The sequence below is a fragment of the Salmo salar genome, chromosome 18, assembly GCF_965601325.2.
Source record: "Salmo salar chromosome 18, fSalSal1, whole genome shotgun sequence".
Lineage (NCBI taxonomy): Eukaryota > Metazoa > Chordata > Actinopteri > Salmoniformes > Salmonidae > Salmo > Salmo salar.
Window position 1 is genome coordinate 63,793,961 of NC_138308.1, and position 25,596 is coordinate 63,819,556.

The 25,596-nt window shown below is 41.4% G+C and overlaps 1 protein-coding gene across 1 annotated transcript; it reads left to right on the top strand.

Annotated features, from left to right (window-relative positions):
- The first annotated feature begins 2,396 nt into the window (after positions 1 to 2,396).
- On the top strand, positions 2,397 to 5,807 carry LOC106577455 (N-acyl-aromatic-L-amino acid amidohydrolase (carboxylate-forming) B). Its single transcript, XM_014155446.3, has 8 exons — positions 2,397 to 2,552; positions 2,731 to 2,810; positions 3,138 to 3,376; positions 3,682 to 3,877; positions 4,234 to 4,327; positions 4,801 to 4,908; positions 5,076 to 5,188; positions 5,354 to 5,807. The coding sequence occupies exons 3-8, from the start codon at positions 3,138 to 3,140 to the stop codon at positions 5,687 to 5,689; spliced, it is 1,086 nt and encodes a 361-aa protein (XP_014010921.1). The 5' UTR covers positions 2,397 to 2,552; positions 2,731 to 2,810; the 3' UTR covers positions 5,690 to 5,807.
- The last annotated feature ends 19,789 nt before the right edge of the window (positions 5,808 to 25,596 follow it).

Genomic DNA, 25,596 nt, shown 5'->3' on the forward strand with positions numbered 1-25,596 from the left:
AGAGCGTCTGCTAAATGACTAAAATGTAAATGTAAAAAAATGGAACAATCGAATATCAAATCTACTCTTGTATACTATTGTAAATATTCCCTTACCTTTGATTATCTTCATCAGAAGGCACTTCCAGGAATCCCAGGTCCACAACAAATGTAGTTTTGTTCGAAAAAGTTAATAATTTATGTCCCAATAGCTTCTTCTTGTTAGCGCGTTCCGAAGACGATGGGACTTCTCGTCACTTTTGCAATTTTTTTTTTTTAAAGTTCATTCAAACCTGTCAAACGTTGTATAACATAAATCTTTAGGGCCTTTTTCAACCAGAGCTTCAATAATATTCAAGGGGGACGAATGCATTGTCTTTCCAAACGTTTCGAAAGGGGAGGGTCATAATGGTAATGGCCCTCCCCCTGTGACCAAGCTCCACAGCCTCTCTTTGGGTCAGTTTGTACCATAGAAAACTCAAACCACTTTGTAAAGACTGGGGACATCTAGTGGAAGCCTTAGGAAGCGCTCAATGAATCCTAACTCACGGTGTGTTTTATAGGCAAAGTGCTGAAGTTGAGTCTGCAAATCAGATTTCCACTTCCTGCATGGGATCTGTCTCGGGGTTTTGACTGCCATATGAGTTCTGTTATACTCACAGACACCATTCAAACAGTTTTAGAAAGTTTAGGGTGTTTTCTATCCACAACTACTAATTATATGCATATCCTAGCTTCTGAGTTTGAGTAGGAGGCCGTTTAAAATGGGCACGTATTTTTTTCAAAAATCGCTGTAGCGCCCCCTATCCTTGGCGTGCGTCAAGAGGTTAAAAATAGTTATGGTAAATGCTTAGTATGTATTTGTGTAGTTAAGTGAGCAAGTCCGACATCAAAGGGGAAATCAATTCTGAGGGGAAAAACTGTCACTTAACTGTATACATTTCTGTTCAGAAGAGTACATATGCAAGTGTTTGGACACCAAAAAAATATGGGATTTACTTTGTTTCATAACAATTTTGTTTAAGTGTACTTAAAATGAAGACTTTAAAACCATTGCAAATAACTATGATTTTATATATGTATAGAAAATGGATTACTATATAGTAATGATGATAATGGTATGGTTGTTTTATTTAGTTTTGGTGTTGTTTTTTTCCTGAAGCGGGAATGTCTTCATTTTCATGAAAGGGAGATCCCTTTCAAAACAGTAATCATCATGTGTGTGAATGGACATATGACACTATTGTTTTTAAAATAAAACAATCTGTCTAAAGCAATTATTACCAGAATGTCAAACAGGTTGCTGTAATGTGTTTTTCATACTTTTGTCCCTCATTTATTTAGTTCTATTTGGAATATTTTTCACTGTTATTAATTGGATAACAAAAAAGGAAAGTTGGTTGCCAAATAAATTCAATACAAAATAATATATCGGTCTTGTTTAGTGCAAGCTGTGCGACATTGATGGAGATTACTTAAGATTTTGACAATGAAATAAAAAAAGTTACATGGAGTCATTTGTGTGGATCTGGATATATTTTTTTGCCATTTGGATCAAGCTTAATCTTAATATACCTGATCCCTCAGTCTCAATCTCTCTCAGGGTGTAGCCCCGCCCTTTTGTTTGTTTCACAGCGTTTCAATTGATGGGTGTTGTGCTAGTTGCATTAAAACCATTTGCAGTTATTATGAGGAAGACATCGAATGTTGGTACTGTTCAAATGGGTTGGAAGCTGGGATGTGTGATATAAGTCATCTCTGCTCATACACTAATGATCGTTTGTGTTGTATTCCTGACGCTATTTTTCAAGTCTCTCCAATTACAACTGACCTGAGAATCGGTTATCCCCCCCTCCATGGTCTGGTGGTTGGCAAAAAAAGCTATTTGTTTCTATTTAATTTTATTGAACATGATTATAGTAATTAACTTGATTTTTACATCTTTCTAATTCAAGTCCACTGTCCAGAACCTTTTAAAAAACACTTGATTAAGACACCATTTATTTAGAGGTGTGTAGCCTTTGCAAAGATAAGTTATCACTAAAACAATGTAATTCTTCAGAATAAACTGTGTATGACTATTCTCTATTAATTCTCTTTTTACAGGCTCACACCTCTGTCTTTATATTTAAATTACATGTTATGATAAGGCTAGCAATCTCTCCCGACGTGTACTATACAGTATGTAATTCTGGCCTCTGTCAATGCCAATGGAGCAGATTTGCTTTGAGCCAACATTTGAAAGGGCTGACTGGAACCTACCATCCTATACATTGTACAGTGTGTGAGAGACCCTGCTTGGCGAGGGGCTTTGGAGCAGGCTGACTGGACAGAGCCGTTGGGACCGAGGCTGTGTGAAAGGAAGGGTGGAGTTTCCACATTGCATTGAGTACACACACTGCTGTCTGCATCACTGTGCAGTACCGCCAGTCCACTGACGAGGAGTGTCATAGAAGGGGGGAGGGGGATGAGGGAGGGATGAGAATGCTGAATCAGTGAAACTGCATGAAAGCCAGGGAGAGGGTGGGAGAGGGTGAACCGCAGGAGAGAGGGAAGGGAAAGATAGACGCAAGGGTAAGAAGTGTGATATCCTTTTAAAAAGAGTAGTTAAATGTATCGTTGTGAAGGACAAATCTAAACACAGGTTTACCTTGCATCTAAGGTTTCAATATCTGTAAATCTCAATCAAGGTTCAGACATTCAGTTAATTTCAAACCATTCAGTGAAGGTGTGTTTGGTGATTTTGTTATAGGCGAAAGTTCAAAGGTTAAACATTCACGGTGAGCTTGAGGTGGCCGTACACCTTGCTGCAGACCAGGAAAGGAAGCCAAGGTAAGAAATTGACAACATGATTTCTTATGGATTTCTGCAGCAATGGTGTTTACTGGTATTGTTAACCTGCTCTGTCAGCAACCGGAAGTCTTTCATACCTCCAATTAGAGAATGGATGAGAGCTGGGAATGACAGAACTAGAAGTCACTATGGGGTGTGGGTACAATATGCGTCAAGGCAGCCAAGTTTATTTAAACTCGTCATACTGTTAACGCTAAGCTAGTGAGCTACTATATCAAGAAACAGAACGCTAGTACAGGTGACATTTCTACGTGTGTGATACTGTTAAAATGACATTATACTGTAACTCGGATTGCCATCCCATAGATGGAAGGAAGGGAGGTGGTGTTGCCGACTGTGTCCCGCGTTGCACTGTGTGGTGGTACCCATGGCAATGAGCTGTCAGGAGTGTACCTAGTGAGAGAGCGGCTGAAGAGGAAGAGGAAGGTGGAAGAGGAAGACCACATCTCCCTGGTGACCGTGATGTCCAACCCGCGTGCCGTCCAGCAGTGTCAGAGATACACAGAGACAGACCTGAACCGCTGCTTCACCCATGCCACCCTTAGGTCTGATGATGATGATTATGATGATAAAGTATAAGGGAGAAGGTATGGTGGTGATGATAGTGATTATGAGTAATGTAGTAGAAAAGAGACATGATGATGATGACCATGATGACATTTATGTCAAAAGGTATAATGTTGTTGATCATGATGATGGTCTATGGGTCTTATGTTGGTAATGGTGAAAGTGAGGAAGGAGATGATGAGAATGAGCGGGATAAAGAGCATGATGATGAAGTTGGAGACAAAAGTTGTATTAGTGTTGATGGTAATGACCATCCATTCATCCTTCTCTCTCTCCCTCTTAGTGGGCCTGTGACAGACAAAACCCCCTATGAGATAGTCCGGTCCCAGGAGCTGAACACCCTGCTAGGTCCTAAAGGCAGTCCAGAGGCCATGGACCTGGTGTGTGACCTCCACAACACTACCGCTAACATGGGCCTGTGCCTCATCGCCTACTCAGACTGCGACTGGATCTCTCTTCACATCTACAGATACCTGCAGGCAAGAGAAAACAATCCTCACAGAGACTCATTATTTTGGATGCATTTTCTCATTAGAGTAGATCTGCGCTGATTGAAAATATGGGATAGATCTATTCTAGATCTACTCTGGATAAGAGCGACTGCTAAATGACTAAAATGTAAATGTAAAATGTAGTCTGCTTCCAACAATTTGGAATGATCTTTGAATAGTAGTCTAAATTGTGCTAAGAACTTTGAACCAGATATATTTTGAGGATATACACAATCATGGTGGAAAAAATATCTGAAATTCCTATGATCTCACCCACGTGGTTATCTTGAGATGATTTCTGTCATGTTACCACTGGGGTATTGACAATTTATTTTGTTTTCCAGAGACAAATGTCTGACATACCTGTGAGGTTCATTCACTTCGACCTTCCCCTCAATGAAGCATATTCCCTCGATTCTGTAGGCAAACATGGCTTTGGTGAGTTAGTAGGGAGGTGGGCTTCTTTACTACCAGTACATTTTTCAGTTTTTTTGCCATGGTAGTCAAACATGCTTAGTAGACTGATGATGCACATCTCTCTGCATTTAGATTTTGTTCATACTTTTAAAATGGAACCTTCTTTTCCATTTTTAACGGTGCTTAGTTGATTGAGTTTGTTTTGACAATTTAAGAAACACATATACAGCCAGTAAATACTGTACATAAACAAATATATTTCAAGGATAGCACAATAAAGTCAGTCACGTATTTCCATCACAATGGAACTGACTTTATTGTGCTATCCTTGATATATATTTGTTTATGTGTCTCTCCAGAGAAAGATTAAGGCAGGAATTGTAAAACTAATGTTGCAATACATGCTATAATTGCATACGATGTATTGAAATCATACTATGTCATATGTGTATTTGAAATGCAATTCATGTAAATGTGTTTTTTTTCCTCTGCAGCGATTGAGATTGGTCCTCAGGCCCATGGAGTAGTCAGGTCCAATATTTTATCCACAATGCAAGAAGGGGTCCAGCACATGCTAGAATGGGTCCACCTCTTTAACTCAGGTACATGGCCTACAGAATCCTTTCCAACATTCAATTCAGCGCTGCTTTCAGATTGAAGTAGTTCATTGTCCCACATGCTTGCATTGTAAACCCTCATTCAGATTCATCCCACAGAGCTTTCTCGTCCCCTCTTTCTCTCCGCCTCTCGCTGTCTCTCTCTTTCACAGGTACCCAGTTTGAAGGAGGAAAAGTGGATGTGTACACCATGGTGAAAAATGTGGACTACCCAAGAGACTTTGAGACCTGCGGTATTACAGCCGCCATTCATCCTCAACTCCAGGTATACAATGCCCTTGAAACTTTAACAACTGGACACTCACTCAGTATGGGATGCACAATAGTTCCTTGCTAAGTAACGGCAAAGCAATCTCTGGGTCAGGATTTGGTATACCCACACTCCTCCACTCTTTAACTCCTCTGTCTCTCTCTCCCTCCTCTCTCTCAGGATCGGGACTTCTGCCTCCTCCGCCCCAATGACCCTGTGTTCCAGACTTTCTCTGGAGAGACACTAAAGTACAAAGGGACTGAGCCACTCTATCCATTCTTCATTAACGAATGTGCGTACTATGAGAAGGGCATAGCTCTCTCCCTTGCAAGACAGAGGAGTGTGGGGATACCATCCATCCGATCGGAGAGAGAAGGAGAACAGAGAAAGAGGAAAAGTTCAGCAGAAGAAATGGAGGAGGAAGAAGAAATTAAAGGGGAAATGGAGGAGGAAGGCTGTCAGAAGCTAATGGAATATGGAGAGGAGAGTGATTCACTAAATGGACAATACAACTGAGAGCTCATTTCAAGTTCTTGATATGAATAGTGGATTTAAAAAAAAAAGTTATGTAAAATGAGACACGTTGATCAAATGTTATGAACTTCAAATAATAATAAAAAATCCTTTATTGAAATGACAGCATTTGCTGATAAATGCTTACACACACACACCTCACCTTGTGAGGATAACAGCACTGAACCTTTTTCTAAAATGTTTTATGAGTTGGAGAACACATTGGGAGGGATCTTATACTATTCCTCCATACAGACTCCTTCCAGATCCTTGATATCCTTCCTCTGCGCTTATGGACTGCCGTTTTCAATTCAAGCCACAGGTTTTCAAAGGATTTCAAGTCTGGAGACTGAGATGGCCATTGCAAAATGTTGATATGTGGCCAATTAACCCCACTGACATGAAAATAGAATTCCTTGGCCAGACACCAGTGGTGGGTTTGTTATCGTAATGAGAATTCATAAGCAGAAAAGAACCCCATACCTACTGAAAAATCTGGTGGTGAATCTTTGATGGTATGGGGCTATATTGCTTCCACTGGTCCTGGGGCCCTTGTTTAGGTCAACGGCATCATGAACTTGGCACCAATAGACATGGCAGCTCTGCTTCTAGCTCCTAAGTAACTTTGCAGTATTTTGTTTTTTTTGGTGTACTTTCTTACATTACTAGCCTAGAGCGTTTTCTGTGTTATTACATACAGCCAGAAAAAACTTTTGTGAAAAAAAAACGACTTTTCCGAATTGGAACCTTTGTTCGTACCCCCCAAGGCAATTGAACTTATCCCAGAGGCTGGTCCAAGACGCCGCTGGAGGAGAAAAGGTATTTGGAGTGGACTTCTAGTCCTACTCAGGAGGTGTGTACACCATCCACTGCTTCCGAGTATATTACTAGCTAAAGTTCAGTCCCTGGACAATATAGTAGACGAGCTCAGGGGGAGAACCTTCCTGAGAGACATCAGGGACTGTAACATACTCTGTTCCACCGAATCATGGCACTCTCCGGATATACTGTCCCCGTCCATACAGCCAGCTGAGTTCTCAGTACATCACGCAGGCAGGAATAAAGAACTCTCCAGGAAGAAGAAAGGCGGAGGTGTATGTTTCATGATTAACTACTACTCATGGTGTGACGTACAGGAACTCAAGTCCTTTTGTTCACCTGACCTAGAATACCTCACAATCAAATGCCGACTGCATTAACTCCCGGGAGAATTCTCTTCGGGTTATAGTCACAGCCGTGTATATTCCCCCTCAAGCTGATACCACCGTCCAGGAACTACACTGGATTTTGTATAAACCAGAAACCATATATCCTGAGGCCGCATTTAACAAGAAAAACGCTACTGAAGTTCTATCAACTCATTGCCTGTAGTACTCACGCTTCAAAAACTCTCTCCCATTGTTACTCGCCCATCCGGGATGGCTACAAGGTCCTCCCCCACTCCCCGTTCGGCAAATCAGATCACAACTCCATTCGGCTCATCCCTTTCTATAGGCAGAAATTCAAACAGGAAGTATCTGTGCAAAGGTCTATTTAACGCTGGTCTGACCAATCGGAACCCATGTTCAAGATTATTTTGATCACGCGGACTGGGATATGTTCCGGGTTGCCTCTAAGAATAACATTGACATATACACTGACACAGTGACTAAGTTCATTAGGAAGTGTATAGGGGATGTTGTTCCCAACATGACTATTTAAACCTACCCAAAACAAAAACCGTGGATCGATGGCAGCATTTGTACAAAACTGAAAGGGCAAACCACCACATTTAACCACGGCAAGGTGACTGGGAATATGTTCGAATACAAATAGTGCAGTTATGCCCTCCATAAGGCAATCAAACAGGGAAAACGTCAGCACAGAGTAAAAGTGGAGTCGCAATTCAATGGCTCAGACACGAGACATATGTGGCAGGGACTCCAGACAATCGTGGATTACAAAGGGAAAACCAGCCACGTGGTGGACACCGACGTCTTGCTTCTGGACAAGCTAAACACCTTCTTGAGAATAACACAGAGCCACTGACGCGGGTCGCTCTCGAGGACTGTGGGCTCTTGTTCTCCATGGCAGACGAAAGACATTTAACCCTCGCAAGGCTGACGGCCCAGGCGGCATCCTAGCCGTGTCCTCTGTGCATGCTGGAGTGTTTATGAACATTTTCAATTTCTCCCTATCCCAGTCTGCTCTCCCCACCTGCTTCAAGATGTCCTCCATTGTTCCTGTACCCAAGAAAGCAAAGGTAACTGAACTAAATGACTATAGCCCCATAGCACTCACCTCTGTCATCACACTGCCCTATCCCATCTGGACAAGAGGAATACCTATGTAAGAATGCTGTTCATTGACTACAGCTCAGCCTTCAATACCATAGTACCCTCCGAGCTCATCATTAACCTCTTGAGGACCCCTTCGAGATAAAATCCCGTTAACAGGATTGGTTGGACAACAACCAGTGAGATAGCACGGCGCGAAATAAAAAAATAATAGTATTATACGGCAATTTAAAGATACTCTACTCGTTAATCCAATCACATTGTCCGATTTCAAAAAGGCTTTAGGGTGAAAGCAAAAAAAAAAGCAATTTTCCAAGCACGGATAGCCGTCACAAAACCAGATATACAGCTAAAATTAAGCACTAACCTTTGACAATCTTCATCAGATGACACTCCTAGGACATCATGTTAGACAATACATGCATTTTTTGTTCGATCAAGTTCATATTTATATCCAAAAACCCAATTTTTACATTGGCGCGTGACGTTCAGAAAATGTTTTCTCTGAATAAGCACATTCATTTACAGAAGAACTCATAAACGTTGACAAAATGTATAACAATTATTTAAAGAATTAGAGATAATCTACTCCTTTATGCAACCACTTTGTCAGATTTCAAAATAACTTTATGGAAAAAGCACATTGTTCAATATTCTGAGTACAGAACTTAGCCTTCAATGCTAAGCTATACAGTTAGCCTACAACCACGGCGTCGACAAATCTCTAAAATATGTTCGAAATATTTTCTTACCTTTGCTGATCTTCGGCGGAATGCACTCAGAAGGGCATCCACTTCCAGAAGAAATGTTCATTTGTTCTGCAAAGTCCATCATATATGTCCAAATACGTCCGTTTTGTTGACCCATCCAGAACACTTTACAATGCCATGTGGCGTGGACGCAAATCCATAGATTAAATGTTCAAAAGTTCCATTACCATTTGTAGAAACATGTCAAACGATGTTTACAATCAATCCTTTAGGGTATTTTTTTACGTAAAATTGCGATAATTTTACAACCGGGCAATAGGTATTCATCCCAGAAGAATAATAACAAACAGCGAAGTCACATGCATGCGCGTCACGAGACACCTGTCCTCAGACTGGCCACTGATTGACTGAGCCACAATTTTCTGCCCGGTAACAGGTGACGGATGAAACCAGTTCCTAAAGATTGTTGACAGCCAATGGAAGAGTTAGGAGGTGCAACGCAAATCCTATGTCACTGTAGTTTTTCAAGGGATTCAAAAGAAAAACTAAATTTCTAATTTCTCCCACATCCTGATTCAATTTTTCTCAGGTTTTGGCCTGTCATATGAGTTCTGTTATACTCACAGAAACCATTCAAACAGTTTTAGAAACTTTAGGGTGTTTTCTATCCAAATCTACTAATTATATGCATATTCTAGTTTCTGGGCATAAGTAATAACCAGATTAACACTCCTAGGACATGATGTTATACAATACATACATGTTTTGTTCAATCAAGTTCATATTTATATGAAAAACCAGCTTTTTACATTAGCATGTTTTGTTCAGAACTAGCATACCCACTGAAAACTTCCGGTGAATTTACTAAATTACGATAAACATTGACAAAAAACATAACAATTATTTTAAGAATTATAGATACAGAACTCCTTTATGCAATCGCGGTGTCTGATTTTAAAATAGCTTTTCGGTGAAAGCACATTTTGCAATATTCTGAGTAGATAGCCCAGACATCATGGTTAGCTATTTTGACACCCACCAAGTTTGGCACTCACCAAACTCAGATTTACTATAAGAAAAATTGGATTACCTTTGCTGTTCTTCGTCAGAATGCACTCCCAGGACTTCTACTTCAACAACCAATGTTGTTTTGGTTCCAAATAATCCATAGTTATTTCCAAATAGCTCCGTTTTGTTTGTGCGTTCAAGTCACTATCCGAAGGGTGACGCGCCGGCGCGTTTCGTGACAATTTTTAAAAAAATATTCCATTATCGTACTTTAAAGCATGTCAAACGCTGTTTAAAATAAATTTTTATGCGATTTTTCTCGTAAAATAGCGATAATATTCCAACCGGGAGATGTTGTATCCGTTCAAACACTGAAAGTAAAACATGGAGTCGTCACATGCACGCGCACGCCAGTGCCATTGTTCTCAGAAGTACCACTCTCCAAAACCCCTACTGTTTTTCGCCCAGAGACTGCAGAGTTATCATTCAGCGTTCTGGCGCCTTCTGAGAGCCAATGAAAGCCTTAGAAAATGTCACGTTACAGTAGAGATCCTGTATTTTCGATAAAGAGGCTAAATAAGGACAAGAAATTGTCAGACAGGGCACTTCCTGTATGGAATCGTTTCAGATTTTGGCCTGCCATATGAGTTATGTTATTCTCACAGACACCATTCAAACAGTTTTAGAAACTTCAGAGTGTTTTCTATCCAAATCTACTAATAATATGCATATTCTATTTTCTGGGCCAGAGTAGTAACCTGTTTAAATTGGGTACGTTTTTTATCCGGCCGTGAAAATACTGCCCCCTAGCCCTTAAGTTTGGGGCACTGGGTCTGAACCCCACCCTGTGAAACTGGGTCCTGGATTTCCTGACGGGCCGTCCCCAGGTGGTGAACACCGACACTATGCTGATCCTCAACACAGTGGCCCCACAAGAGTGTGTACTTAGCCCCGTCCTGTACTTCCTGTTCACCCATGATTGCGTGGCATTCCAACTCAATCATCAAGATTGCAGACGACACAACAGTAGTAGGCCTGATTACCAACAATGACGAGACAGCCTACAGGGAGGAGGTGAGGGCCTTGGCAGAGTGGTGCCAGGAAAATAACCTCTCCTTAACGTCAACAAACCAAAGAAACAGTTTGTGGACTTCAGCAGAGGGAGCACGACAGACCGCAGTGGAGAAGGTCAAAAGCTTCAAGTTCCTCGGCGTACACATCACTGACAATCTGAAATGGTCCACCCACATAGACAGTGTGGTGAAGAAGGCACAACAACACCTCTTCAACCTCAGGAGGCTGAAGAAATTCAGCTTTGCCCCTAAGACCCTCACAAACTTTTACAGATGCACCATTGAGAGCATCCTGTCGGGCTGTATCACCGCCTGCTACAGCAACTGCACCGCACACAACCGCAGGGCTCTCCAGTAGGTGGTGCTGTCAGCCCAACGCATCGCCGGGGGCACATTGCCTGCCCTCCAGGACACCTATAGAACTCAAAGTCACAGGAAAGCCAAAAAGATCATCAAGGACATCAACCATCCGAGCCATGGCCTGCAACCTCGCTTTCTGGATGATAGCGGAGTTCAGTACAGCTGCATAAAATCTGGGACCGAGAGTCTGAAAAATGTCAAGGCCATCAAACTGTTGAATTAGCCATCACTAGCCGGCCTCCACCCAGTACCCTGCCCTGAACTTAATCACTGTCACTAGCCGGCTACCACCTGGTTACTCAACCCTGCACATTCGAGGCTGCTACCCCGTCTACATAGTCATAGAATCACTAGTCACTTTAATAATGGAACACTGGTCACTTTAATAATGTTTACATACTGTTTTACTCATTTCATATGTATATACCATATCCTAGTCAATGCCATCCTATTCAACTATTCTATACTATGTATTCTACAGATGCAGTGGCCAGACAGAAGCCACTCCTCAGTAAAAGGCACATGACAGCCCGCTTGGAGTTTGCCAAAAGGCACCTAAAGACTCTCAGACCATGAGAAACACCTCAAACAATGATACTCTCTCAAAATTAAATATTTGTAGCTTATAATTTTCAAGTTGTCTGTGAACAAATGTGTTAACCTCTTGGGGCTAGGTGGGACGCTAGCGTGCCACCCGTGGTGCACTCCATCAACAGCAGGTGCATTTCAAGAGCGGCAAATTTGAATCCAAATAAATGTCAAAATTCAAATTTTTCAAAAATACAACTATTTTACACCATTTGAAAGATAAACATCTCCTTAATCTAACCACGTTTTACGATTTCAAAAAGGTTTTACGGCGAAAGCATAAATTTAGAGTATGTTAGGACAGTACATTTACAAGAGTTGTGTGTAATGTTTTGTCAAGTCAAAGACAGGGTCACCAAAACCATAAAACCAGCTAAAATGATGCACTAACCTTTTACAATCTCCATCAGATGACACTCCTAGGACATTATGTTAGACAATGCATGCATTTTTAGTTCTATCAAGTTCATATTTATATCCAAAAACAGCGTTTTACTATGGCATTGATGTTGAGGAAATCGTTTCCCTCCAATAACCGGCAGTCAAGTCAGCGTCACAAATTAAATAATTAAAATTAGAAAACATTGGTAAAATATTATATTGTCATTTAAAGAATTATAGATTTACATCTCTTGAACGCAATCAACTTGCCAGATTTAAAAATAACCTTACTGGGAAATCACACTTTGCAATAATCTGAGCACTGCGCCCAGAAAAATACGCGTTGCGATACAGACTAGACGTCATGTTGGGGAGATCTAAAATCGAAAATACTATGTAAATAATCCATTACCTTTGATTCTCTTCATCAGATGTCACTTCCAGGTATCACAGGTCCATAACGAATGTAGTTTTGTTCAAAAAAGCTCATCATTTATGTCCAAAAATCTCCGTCTCGTTAGCACATGATGTAAGCCAGCCGGACTTCTCGTCATGAACGAGGGGAAAAAATATATTTCCGTTCGTTCAAACATGTCAAACGTTGTATAGCATAAATCATTAGGGCCTTTTTTAACCAGAACATGAATAATATTCAAGGTGGACGAATGCATACTCTTTTATAACGTATTGGAACGAGGGTACCCAACATGAACTCGCGCGCCAGGTGTCTAATGGGACATCATCGTTCCATGGCTCTTGTTCGGTCAGATCTCCCTCCAGAAGACTCAAAACACCTTGTAAAGGCTGGTGACATCTAGTGGAAGCAATAGGAAGTGCCAAAATATTCCTAAGCCCCTGTGTTTTTCAATGGGATAGGTTTAAAGTCAATACAACACATCAGGTATCCACTTCCTGTCAGAAAATGTCTCAGGGTTTTACCTGCCAAATGAGTTCTGTTATACTCACAGACACCATTCAAACAGTTTTAGAAACTTTAGAGTGTTTTCTATCCATATATAATAAGTATATGCATATTCTAGTTACTGGGTAGGATTAGTAACCAGATTAAATCGGGTACATTTTTTTTATCCAGACGTGCAAATGCTGCCCCCTAGACCCAACAGGTTAACTTACATCTAGACGTTCCGCTAGCGGAACACCTGCTCCAATATCCAATGATAGGCGTGGCGCGAATTACAAATTCCTCAAAAATACAAAAACTTCAATTTTTCAAACATATGACTATTTCACAGCATTTTAAAGACAAGACTCTCCTTTATCTAACCACACTGTCCGATTTCAAAAAGGCTTTACAGCGAAAGCAAAACATTAGATTATGTCAGCAGAGTACCCAGCCAGAAATAATCAGACACCCATTTTTCAAGCTAGCATATAATGTCACAAAAACCCAGAAGACAGCTAAATGCAGCACTAACCTTTGATGATCTTCATCAGATGACACACCTAGGACATTATGTTATACAATACATGCATGTTTTGTTCAATCATGTTCATATTTATATCAAAAAACAGCTTTTTACATTAGCATGTGACGTTCAGAACTAGCATACCCCCCGCAAACTTCCGGGGAATTTACTAACAATTTACTAAATTACTCACGATAAACGTTCACAAAAAGCATAACAATTATTTTAAGAATTATAGATACAGAACTCCTCTATGCACTCGATATGTCCGATTTTAAAATAGCTTTTTGGTGAAAGCACATTTTGCAATCTTCTAAGTACATAGCCCAGGCATCACGGGCTAGCTATTTAGACACCCGGCAAGTTTAGCCTTCACCAAAATCAGATTTACTATTACAAAAGTTTGATTACCTTTTGTTGTCTTCGTCAGAATGTACTCCCAGGACTGCTACTTCAATAACAAATGTTGGTTTGGTCCAAAATAATCCATCGTTATATCCGAATAGCGGCGTTTTGTTCGTGCGTTCCAGAAACTATCCGAAATGGTAAATCAGGGTCGTGCGCATGGCGCATTTCGTGACAAAAAAAATCTAAATATTCCATTACCGTACTTCGAAGCATTTCAACCGCTGTTTAAAATCAATTTTTATGCAATTTATCTTGTAAAAAAGCGATAATATTCCGACCGGGAATCTCCTTTTCGGCAAACAGAGGAAAAAACACAAAGACGGGGGCGGCCAGTGCACGCGCCTAAGCCCACAGTCCCTTGATCGGCCACTTGAGAAAGGCGATAATGTGTTTCAGCCTGGGGCTGAAATGATGACATTGAGGTTTTTCCCGGGCTCTGAGAGCCTATTGGAGCCGTGGGAAGTGTCACGTTACCACAGAGATCCTTTGTAATTGAATGAGATGTCAAAGAAAGACAATAAATGGTCAGACAGGCCACTTCCTGTAAAGGAATCTCTCAGGTTTTGACCTGCCATTTGAGTTCTGTTATACTCACAGACACCATTCAAACAGTTTTAGAAACTTTGGAGTGTTTTCTATCCAAAGCCAATAATTATATGCATATTCTAGTTACTGGGCAGGAGTAGTAACCAGATTAAATCGGGTACGTTTTTTATCCAGCCGTGAAAATACTGCCCCCTAGCCATAACAGGTTAACATCCCTGTTAGTGAGCATTTCTTCTTTGCCAAGATAATCCATCCACCTTTTGTCACAAAACACAATGCCACAGATATTCTGCCACTGTCTTCTTATTGTCTTGGCCTTCGGCCTGTATATCAAGGTGGCAAGGCATATGAACTAACAGGTTATAGAGCAAACAACGCAATTATCACAACCCATAGGTTGTAATATGTTTATTTTTCTGGCTTGGCTTCCCCAGTGATTTTACCCATGCTCCGCTACTGGATATTTCTGTATTTCATTTTCAATAAATTTGTAAACATTTCTAAAAACGGAAAAAAAATTGATTTAATAAATGTGTAATTCAGGCTTTAACAACATTTGGAATAAGGGGTATGAATCCTTTCTGAAGGCACTGTAGCCTACTCTAATATACTGTATCTACTGCTGTACATGTCATTTTTAGTTGATCTTCCGCAAATTCTCCCGGTGTACATATATATTGCATTTGATAACTTCTACAGTGCTATTTGGGATGTTAATCAGATTTGTCCCGCTGTTCTTGATTTCTTGTCTAAATAAATAATTGTTTGACACTTTAATGCATTGTTAGGAGCTAGTAACATAAGCATTTAGCTGCACCCATATACCACCTGCTAAACTGTGTACACAAGCAATAAACTTTGATTTGAAACAAACAAATATTTCCATTTTTGTATTATGTTATGAAGAATAATATCCACCACACATAGAGGGTATATAAAAAATATATGAAAAAATTACTTCCAAACTATTCTGGCATATTCCACAACTTCAGACTCTTTCAATGCTGACAGTGCTCTTGTTTTTTTTTGTAAATGTTGCTACATGCGCTATTGAACCAGAATTGTAACAGTTTTGAATTGCCTAAATGCAGGACAAAATACAATCAAAAGTAAGCTGTCTTTTCAAATAGACTTTTGAGGCGCAGTAGACCATTAGTACTGTCCATGGTGCTGAAGGGATTCGGGAATGTCAACGTTCGTAGGTAGCCTACGCCAGGGTGTAGTGCTTTTTGCTCTAGCACTACACAGTTGATTCAAATAACCAACTCCTCATCAAGCTTTGATTATTTAAATCGGCTATGTAGTGCTAGGGGAAAACACTAAACGTGCACCCAGGGGAGGCTCCAGGACCGAGTTTGGAAACCCTGGCGTAGGCTACCTATGAACGTTGACCACTCATCTAACATATCTAGGCTATGAGATGTAATATTTCCTGTCTCAGTCTCAAGTATAAAGCTCTGCCATCATTTGCATTGGCAGGTGGATCAAGGCCGTTTTCCTGCATCAAAATACAGCAAAGCTAATAGTTTCATCACAGGGGTAAACGCAGTTGTAGCACTCTTCTTTACAATTTTGTATGTCCTCAGCAGTGCATTGAAACAAGTAATACCCTGCGCTATGAAGATGGGGAGCCATGTACATTTTGGCCAGACAACCATGTGGCATTCTAATGTTGCGTTGCATCCTGATGCGGTGACATGTCTGGAACATGGTGTCAAGCTCTTCCTATTAATATAAGGCTATATGTTAACATTATCAATAGAAGTGTGAAAAACACAGAGGAATTCTATAGAATGTTAATATTTATCAACAAATATTTGCACCTGAATGTTATATAACAAAGAAGATTCTGTATGTTTTGTAGCAAGAGACAGGCTGTGGCAAAATCACTAACAACAATATATAGGCCTATAAGCTAATGACTCTAGAGACATTTTATGTTACGCAAACAGATTTTGATTCTAACAGCAGAACAGACACAGATACAGCATAACAGTGCATACTGACCTGGACTATTTACACGAAGCAGAACTTTATGAGTGACCGATCAAGGAAATCCTCAGAGAAATATCCATCCCCTTTAAGCACCTAAAATAAATGTATCCAAAACTGTATGTTCTCCTTCTCCTGCGAAGGATGCCCCAGAAGCTTTCTATTCTTTGATTGTTATTGCTTGATCTATACAAAACACTTACATGAAAGGCAAATTCATTAGTGCCATTCATTCCTCTATAAATGGAATGATTTGATCCACCGCAACATGTTCTGTTCCACAGTCAAATCGGATTCTTCTTGAACACCCACGTCAACTTTTCACAGCTTCAATGAAATATGAAGCGATTACCTTGGGGTTACTGTTGGTAGAATAAACCTTCAGCCAAATTATATTGCAGGGAAAGCCATCGATACATCCATTTAAGCAAAGTCATTAAAGGTTTCAATTTGTCATAGCCGTCGACATGCCAAAGGTAATTTGTACCTGGATTGGCGTGTTTTTGTCGGTGTAGCCGTCTTGCTCTGCGGTAGGCCACACTAACTGGGTGAAGAATGTTTAGTAGTAGCATCAACATATCCCTCTTCATAACAAATCCATGCTGAACACATTTAAGATGCATCATTCTGGCCTGAGGTCTCGATTTCCCCCAGTATGTTTGCGACATCCACTACATCGCAATAGTACATGTTTTCTCCAGTATCCACGGTTTCTTCTCAGTACATTTTGTAAAGTGTTGCTACATATAACGATCACATGCTGAGAACTTAGCACCGCCAATGTTACATTACAACCTTATTCTAAAATGTATTAAAACATTTCTTTCCCTTATCAATCTACAAACAATACCCGATAATGACAAAGCCAAAACATGGTTTTAGAAATGTTAGAAAATTTAAACTGAAATATTACATTTACATAAGAATTCAGATCTTTTACTTAGTACTTTGTTGAAGCACCTTTGTCTGAGATTACAACCCCGAGTCTTTTTGGGTATGACTCTACAAGCTTGGCACACCTGTATTTGGGGCCATTTTCTCATTCCTCTCTGCAGATCCTCTTAAATTCTTTCAGGTTGGATGGGGAGCGTTGCTGGACAGCTATTTTCAGGTCTCTCCCGAGATGTTCGATCGGGTTCACGTCCGGGCTCTGGCTTGGCCAATGAAGGACATTCAGAGACTTTTCCTGAAGCCACTCCTGCGTTGTCTTGGCTGTGTTCTTAGGGTCGTTGTCCTGTTGGATGTTGAACCCTCACCCCAGGGCACTCTGGAGTAGGTTTTCATCAAGGATCTTTCTGTAATTTGCTTTGTTCATCTTTCAATCCTGAATAGTCTCCCAGTCCTTGCCGCTAAAAAATAACCCCACAGCATGATGCTGCCACCACCATGCTTCACTGTAGGGATGGTGCTAGGTTTCCAGTGACGCTTGGCTTTCAGGCCAAAGAGTTCAATCTTGGTTTCATCAGACCAGGGAATCTTGTTTCTCGTGGTCTGAGAGTCTTTAGGTGCCTTTAGACAAACTCCAAGTGGGCTGTCATGTACCTTTTACTGAGGAGTGGCTTCCGTCTGGCCACTCTACTAAAAAGGCCTGATTGGTGGAGTGCTGCAGAGATGGTTGTTCTTCTGAAAGGTCCTCCAGAGAGGAACTCTAGAGCTCTGTCAGAGTGACCATCGGGTTCTTGGTCACATCCCTGACCGAGCTTCAATGCTGCAGAATTTTCTTTGGTACCCTTCCCCAGATCAGTGCCTCGACACAATCCTATCTTGGAGCACTCCGGACAATTACTTCGACCTCATGGCTTGGTATTTGCTCTGACATGCACTGTCAACTGTGGGACCTTATATAAACAGGCATGTTACTTTCCAAATCATGTCCAAATAATTGAATTTACCACAGATGGACTTCAATCAACTTGTAGAAATATCTCAAAGATGATCAATGGAAACAGGATGCAAATAAGCTCAATTTCGAGTCTCATAGCAAAGGGTCTGAATGCTTATGCAAATAAGGTATTTCTGTTTTTTATTTTTAATACATTTGCAAAAAAATATATTTTAAATACTGTTTTTGCTTTGTCATTATGGAGTGTTGTTTGTAGATATTATTTGTAGAAAATATTTTATTTAATCCATTTTAGAATAAGGCTGTAACATAACAAAATGTGGAAAAGTCAAGGGGTCTGAATACTTTCCAAAGACACTGTATTTGACAAATTGATGCAGAAACCATAATGTAATTGGATGACAAAGCTATCTTTTGTCACGCCCTGATCTGTTTCACCTGTGATTGTCTACAACCCCTCCAGGTGTCGCTTATTTTCCCCAGTGTATTTATCCCTGTGTTTCCTGTCTGTCTGTGCCAGTTCGTCTTGTATGTTTAGTCAAGTCAACCAGCGTGTTTTTCCTGTACTCCTTTTGCTATTCTCCTTTTTCTAGTCCTCACGGTTTTGACCCTTGCCTGTTTCTGGTCTCTGTACCCACCTGCCTGACCATTCTGCCTGCCTTGACCACTGATCTGGTTTTGACCTTTTGCCTGTCCACGACTATTCTCTTGTCTACCCCTTTGGATTATTAAACATTGTAAGACTCCAACCATCTGCCTCCTGTGTCTGCATCTGGGTCTCGTCTTGTGTCTTTATATCTTCCTGCCCTTGGTGACACTGTGGCCCAATATAGGCACGGTGAGACCACAAGAACACAGCAAGGTAAGTAGAAAAAGAAAGATGGACCTCTTGGAAGTACTTAGGAAGAAAATAATAATGCGCACCAAAGAAAAGTCTAGAGAGGACTCCAGCAAAGATGAACAAGTGGAACCAGAATGAAGCAGAAGACTAAGTGTGGGAAACAAGAATGCAGCCAGGAGCACTCAAGCAGTTGAGTTGGGATGGATCCATAACGGCAAACAGGTTAGGACCAGAAGTAGTGGAGGAATCAGGATGGGGTTTAAAAATTGGTAAAAGTTGATTTTCTACAACGGCCATTCCACTAAAGGGCCAGAAAGCGATTTCTCCTTCAAAGTCTGGGACATCAAAGAAAAGCGATGCCTCTTGGCAAGAATGTTGGCAACAAAAATTGATAAATTCATATTTTACTTGGCAACTGATAAATACAGTAACACATCTGATGACAGTGAGGAACCAAAGTTGTTTGGAGGCAGAGGAGTATGGGAAAGAGGAGAGTTCTGCAGGTGAATAGGACCCTTCTGTAGAAGAGGCATCTGTGGATGAAGAAGAGCATTCCGCAAGTGGAGAGGAAGCTTCTGCAGATGAAGAAGAGGTTAATGCGGGTGGAGAGGAGGCTTCTGCAGGTCCCATATCTTCTGAATTATATGTATTATCTGATGATGATGATGGTGGTGCAGATGATGAGGTACAATTTGGCCCTGTAACTGATGGTGATTACACCTCCAAAACCACTGTTAACACAAGTAACAATTCTCCTCCAGACATTCCCAGGTACTCACTAGTGCGGGACCAAGACTCAGTACTCGTGTCTCCAGAAATTACAGTGAAGAGTCAGAAATGGAAACTATTGTGGCAGACCAGGGGGTTTTGTCAAAACGTTTACACAGATCAGACACAGACAGAGTAGGATTAGCTCGGTTTCAAGGATGTTTATTTAAATAACAAACAAAAATAAAAGAATAGGTCTCCCCTATGAGACCCTCTCCGGGAGACCGTCTTCTGGGTCTTGCTGTATCCCGTGGGGAACAAAAACTGAGCTCCCTCCTTTTATATCTCTGGGACTGTGCCCAACTATACAGGAGTAACCTTCCTTCCCCCAGACACTTCTCCCATGTGCTGTCCTTCTGGCAGCTTTATGGGACTCGTCCAGATGGTGAGCAATCAGCCCTTGATTACTCACAAACCACAATCAGCACCACTTAGTCCTGGCCGGAGAGCCCGTCGAGACCTGGCACGTCCAGCAGAGGGAGCCATCGCCTCGTAATGTAGGACTCCGTCTGTCACCAGGCATCGACAAGTCTCCCCCTGGTGACTGACCTGCTGTACGCCACACTATGGGAAGGCCTCCATCCCAGAGTGTTAAAGAGAAACAACTTGAAACCATAGTTCTGAAATTACGAATGGTCAACGTACTGAAAGACAAACTTCATGAATTCCAAAATCCAAACCTAGTGAACAGTCTTCTAGCGGTGAGGTTTATTGACGAGAGCAGAGTGGATACATCAGGTATCACCAGAGATGCATTTACAGCCTTCTGGGAAACTTTTTTTCAAAACTGTTCAGAGGGCTAGATAGATAAAGTTCCATTGCTGTGTCCTGACTATGGACGTGAGCAGTGGGAAGCTGTTGGCTGCATACTAGTCAAAGGATTCCTTGAAGTCAGCTACTTCCCCATTAATCTGTCTATGTCCTTCATGGTAGCTCTCATACACGGGGAAGCTCATTTAACCCCAGAGATAATGATGGAGTCCCCCCATAACGTCCTTTCATCCCTACATACAATCATACAACCTGAAAAGTAACAATACACCTCTTGAGTTGTTATGGCTTTCAAAACCTTAATGCTCTTTTTCAATTGGTGCATCACTCAATTTGAGAGAGACACCTTTTCTGCTGCTGTGTGTGACGAAGATTAACAGCTAGATGTTCTTTGAGAATGGGCAGCCATTCCATCCCAACTGAGTGAAACATGAAATAAGCCATAGTCTAGGTGGCGCTTAAGCAGCTGATCCAAGAACCCAAGTATGCCTTGGACATGATGGCCACCATAGCCCGACCCACCATGAAGACCGGTCTACCAAGTGTAGCTGACATAAAACACATGTATGCCGTGACAATGCCCACCAACAAGAACATGGTCGACTTACTCTCTGCCAACATCAAAGATGCAGCTCAAAATCACTTAAAGCAGTTTAGGAAGTTGTTGGTCAAATCACTGGAGAGTGAGAGGATGACAAAAATGTTGCATTTTGTCACTGGCTCAGATATGGTGTGTGTCAACAAGTTGAATTCACAGACCTGAAGGGACTTCAAAGACGCCCTGTGGCCCATATCTGTGGGCCACTCCTGCAAGTGCCAAGTACCTATATAAACTACACAGTGTTCCGCCGTGAGTTCTGCAACATCCTTGATGGACAATGCCTGGCACTAAACATTCTGTAGGCGTAATGACTTGACATTGCTCTCCCACAGGCATAGCAACAAGCCCTACATGTGGGCTATTTCCTTTTTGGTGAGACTTTGTGCTAACATTTTGATAATTTAGCTGACTGGCACTCTTATTCTTCCTATATGAATGCACATTAACCAAATGTTAAGTTACAGTGATGGAGGCTACACTAGGACAAACAATTAAAATCCAGGTTTCGAGCACTGTCAATGTTGAAAGATTGTGCATCTGAATATGCCAGTATAGTTAGAAGGTACTCACTTTTTTTATTAATTTAATAACAACCTCTATGTGCAGTGGACATTCTTCTTCATGAATTTATGCAAGGATGTAAAGACATGTTTGTTCCAACACTTTTGTAAAGTTGTGTTTTTGCTAGTGTCTGTTGTCATTGCAGTCTCAAACAGTTAACAGAGGTAATTCCATTGGTGGTGCATTGGATGTTCTTGGCATATGAGGACAGAGAGATTTATATTCTGACACTTTAATAAAGGTGTGTTTTTGCTATTGTCTGTTGTCATTGCAGTTTTAACAAGCAAACCATGTGGCTGTAATTTGATGTAGGCTATTACTCTAATCTCATGTTATTATCATGTCACAGCTATTTTACACCGCTGTATCTCAGCAATTTGATAAGATGTGATTCGAAAGAGGCTAGTGCACACATAGAATCAATGGCAGTTTAAGTTTATTTGTTAAGCTTTTGGTCTAAAAGACCTCATTAGAACATACAGTGTACGTACAGCACACCGCCACAGCACACCTCCACTTTCCCTGGACTCTATAACACCAGCGGCTATTTACTTTGTGTGTTTGGGATCAGTTTGAATGTGATATCTTACTATATGCTATTAGTACAGTAAACAGGAATGGGTTATTCCTTTTTGGTAGTTTATTCCATCAGTGCACTGGGCGTGACCTACAGGGTGTCATTATAATCCTGCAGATGGCAGTATTGTCTCAAGACCTGAAGGAGTGACTCAATACTGCTTTCTGCAGGAAGATAACGAGATTCCAACATTGCATAGTACTCTATTACATTTAAGTTGGGACCAGCACACTGTCCAGTAGGATAGTGTCACAAGGCTACATAGTCAAAGACTTACATTTGACCACTGCTGGAAGGAATACACAGCCATCCTTGATTGCGAGCTAGAATTACATGTTGAATTAAATATGTGATACACAAGAGGTAAAGAATGGTTTCCCATCAATATAATCAATGTAGGGAGGTCACATGATATCAAAAGGGAATCGCTTAGACCACACTGACCGGTAGGACTAGTTATCTTGTGCTCTGGCAGAGAAGTAGCCTATGTGAGCGCTTTAACAGTAGCCTAAACATACAGTTAAATTAATGAACTTCAGACATAATAGGCTGGTTTATGCTGATATTGAACGACATGCTTTACTTTTTTTTGAAAGATTTTAGTAACAATATTTTTTTAACAATACAAAACGTACGCATATGCAAACAACATACAGACACACACAAACATCCACAACATCACCCCTGCCCAGACCCACTTGCTCACACCCCCATCTCCAGCGCTTTTCACTTTTAAAACCTGCACACATTACCCAGACTGTTAGCAGTTGATGTTATTCAGTGGAAGAAAAATAGGTTTCTTCAAAGAGAACAAAACATAGTTGTTATGCTGGGAAGTAGATGGTCGATGTTCATTCTTCCCTGTCCTCAATGATTCTCCACAGAACAAAGCGACAGGATGTAATTTATAACCCAACCCTAGCCTGTGGTTGACCAATTACAATTCGATGCAGTAAAATTTCAGGCTCAATATATAGAACATTCGAACCAATGAGAACTTGCCACATGTAGCTATGAGTCCAGGACTGAAACCCCTACACAGATTCTAAACAGATGTTGAACTGAAAAACAACTATTTCCATTGATCGTTAATTTCGTATTGATCTCTAGTACTCTGTGTTGTGTTTAAAATATTCTTACAAGACTGTGCCACTACCAGTTGGGGAGAGGAAATCAACAATTGTTTACAGACAGATTATTTCCCTTATAATTCATTGTATCACAATTCCAGTGAGTCAGACGTTTACATACACTAAGTTGACTGTGCCTTTAAACAGCTTGGAAAATTCCCGAAAATGATGTCATGGCTTTAGAAGCTTCTGATAGGCTAATTGACATAATTTGCGTCAATTGGAGGTGTACCTGTGGATGTATTTCAAGGCCTACCTTCAAACTCAGTGGCTCTTTAGTTGGGAAAATCAAAATAAATCAGCCAAGCCCTCAGAAAAAAAGTTGTAGACCTCCACAAGTCTGGTTCAACCTTGGGAGCAATTTCCAAGCACCTGAAGGTATCACGTTTATCTGTACAAACAATAGTGCGCAAGTATAAAAACCATGGGACCACGCAGCCGTCAAACCGCTCAGGAAGGAGACGCGTTCTATCTCCTAAAGATGAACGTACTTTGGTGCAAAAAGTTTAAATCAATCCCAGAATAACAGCAAAGGACCTTGTGAAGATACTGGAAGAAACAGGTACAAAAGTATCTATATCCACAGTAAAACGAGTCCTATATCGACATAACCTGAAGGGCCACTCAGCAAGGAAGAAGTCACTGCTCCAAAACCGCCATAAAAAAAGCCAAACTACGGTTTGCAACTGCACATGGGGACAAAGATTGTACTTTTTGGAGAAATGTCCTCTAGTCTGATGAAACAAAAATAGAACTGTTTGGCCAAAATGACTATCGTTATGTTTGAAGGAAAAAGGGGGAGGCTTGCAAGCCGAAGAACACCGTCCCAACCGTGAAGCACTGGGGTGGCAGCATCATGTTGTGGGGGTGCTTTGCTGCAGGAGGGACTGGTGCACTTCACAAAATAGATGGCATCATGAGGGAGGAAAATTATGTAGATATATTGAAGGAACATCTCAAGACATCAGTCAGGAAGTTAAAGCTTGGTCGCAAATCAAATCAAATCAAATGTATTTATATAGCCCTTCGTACATCAGCTGATATCTCAAAGTGCTGTACAGAAACCCAGCCTAAAACCCCAAACAGCAAGCAATGCATGTGAAAGAAGCACGGTGGCTAGGAAAAACTCCCTAGGAAAAACTCCCTAGAAAGGCCAAAAACCTAGGAAGAAACCTAGAGAGGAACCAGGCTATGAGGGGTGGCCAGTCCTCTTCTGGCTGTGCAGGGTGGATATTATAACAGAACATGGTCAAGATGTTAAAATGTTCATAAATGACCATCATGGTCAAATAGTAATAATCATAGTAGTTGTCGAGGGTGCAACAAGCACGTCCGGTGAACAGGTCAGGGTTCCATAGCCGCAGGCAGAACAGTTGAAACTGGAGCAGCAGCACGGCCAGGTGGACTGGGGACAGCAAGGAGTCATCATACCAGGTAGTCCTGAGGCATGGTCCTAGGGCTCAGGTCCTCCGAGAGAAAGACAGAAAGAGAGAAAGAGAGAATTAGAGAGAGCATATTTAAATTCACACAGGACACCGGATAAGACAAGAGAAATACTCCAGATGTAACAGACTGACCCTAGCCCCCCGACACATAAACTACTGCAGCATAAATACTGGAGGCTGAGACAGGAGGGATCAGAAGACACTGTGGCCCCATCCGATGATACCCCCGGACAGGGCCAAACAGGCAAGATATAACCCCACCCACTTTGCCAAAGCACAGCCCCCACACCACTAGAGGGATGTCTCCAACCACCAACTTACCGTCCTAAGACAAGGCCGAGTATAGCCCACAACGATCTCCGCCATGGCACAACCCAAGGGGGGGCGCCAACCCAGACAGGAAGACCACGTCAGTGACTCAACCCACTCAAGTGACGCACCCCTCCCATGGACGGCATGGAAGAACACCACTAAGCCAGTGACTCAGCCCCTGTAAAAGGGTTAGAGGCAGAGAATCCCAGTGGAAAGCGGGGAACCGGCAAGGCAGAGACAGCAAGGGCGGTTCGTTGCTCCAGCCTTTCCGTTCACCTTCACACTCCTGGGC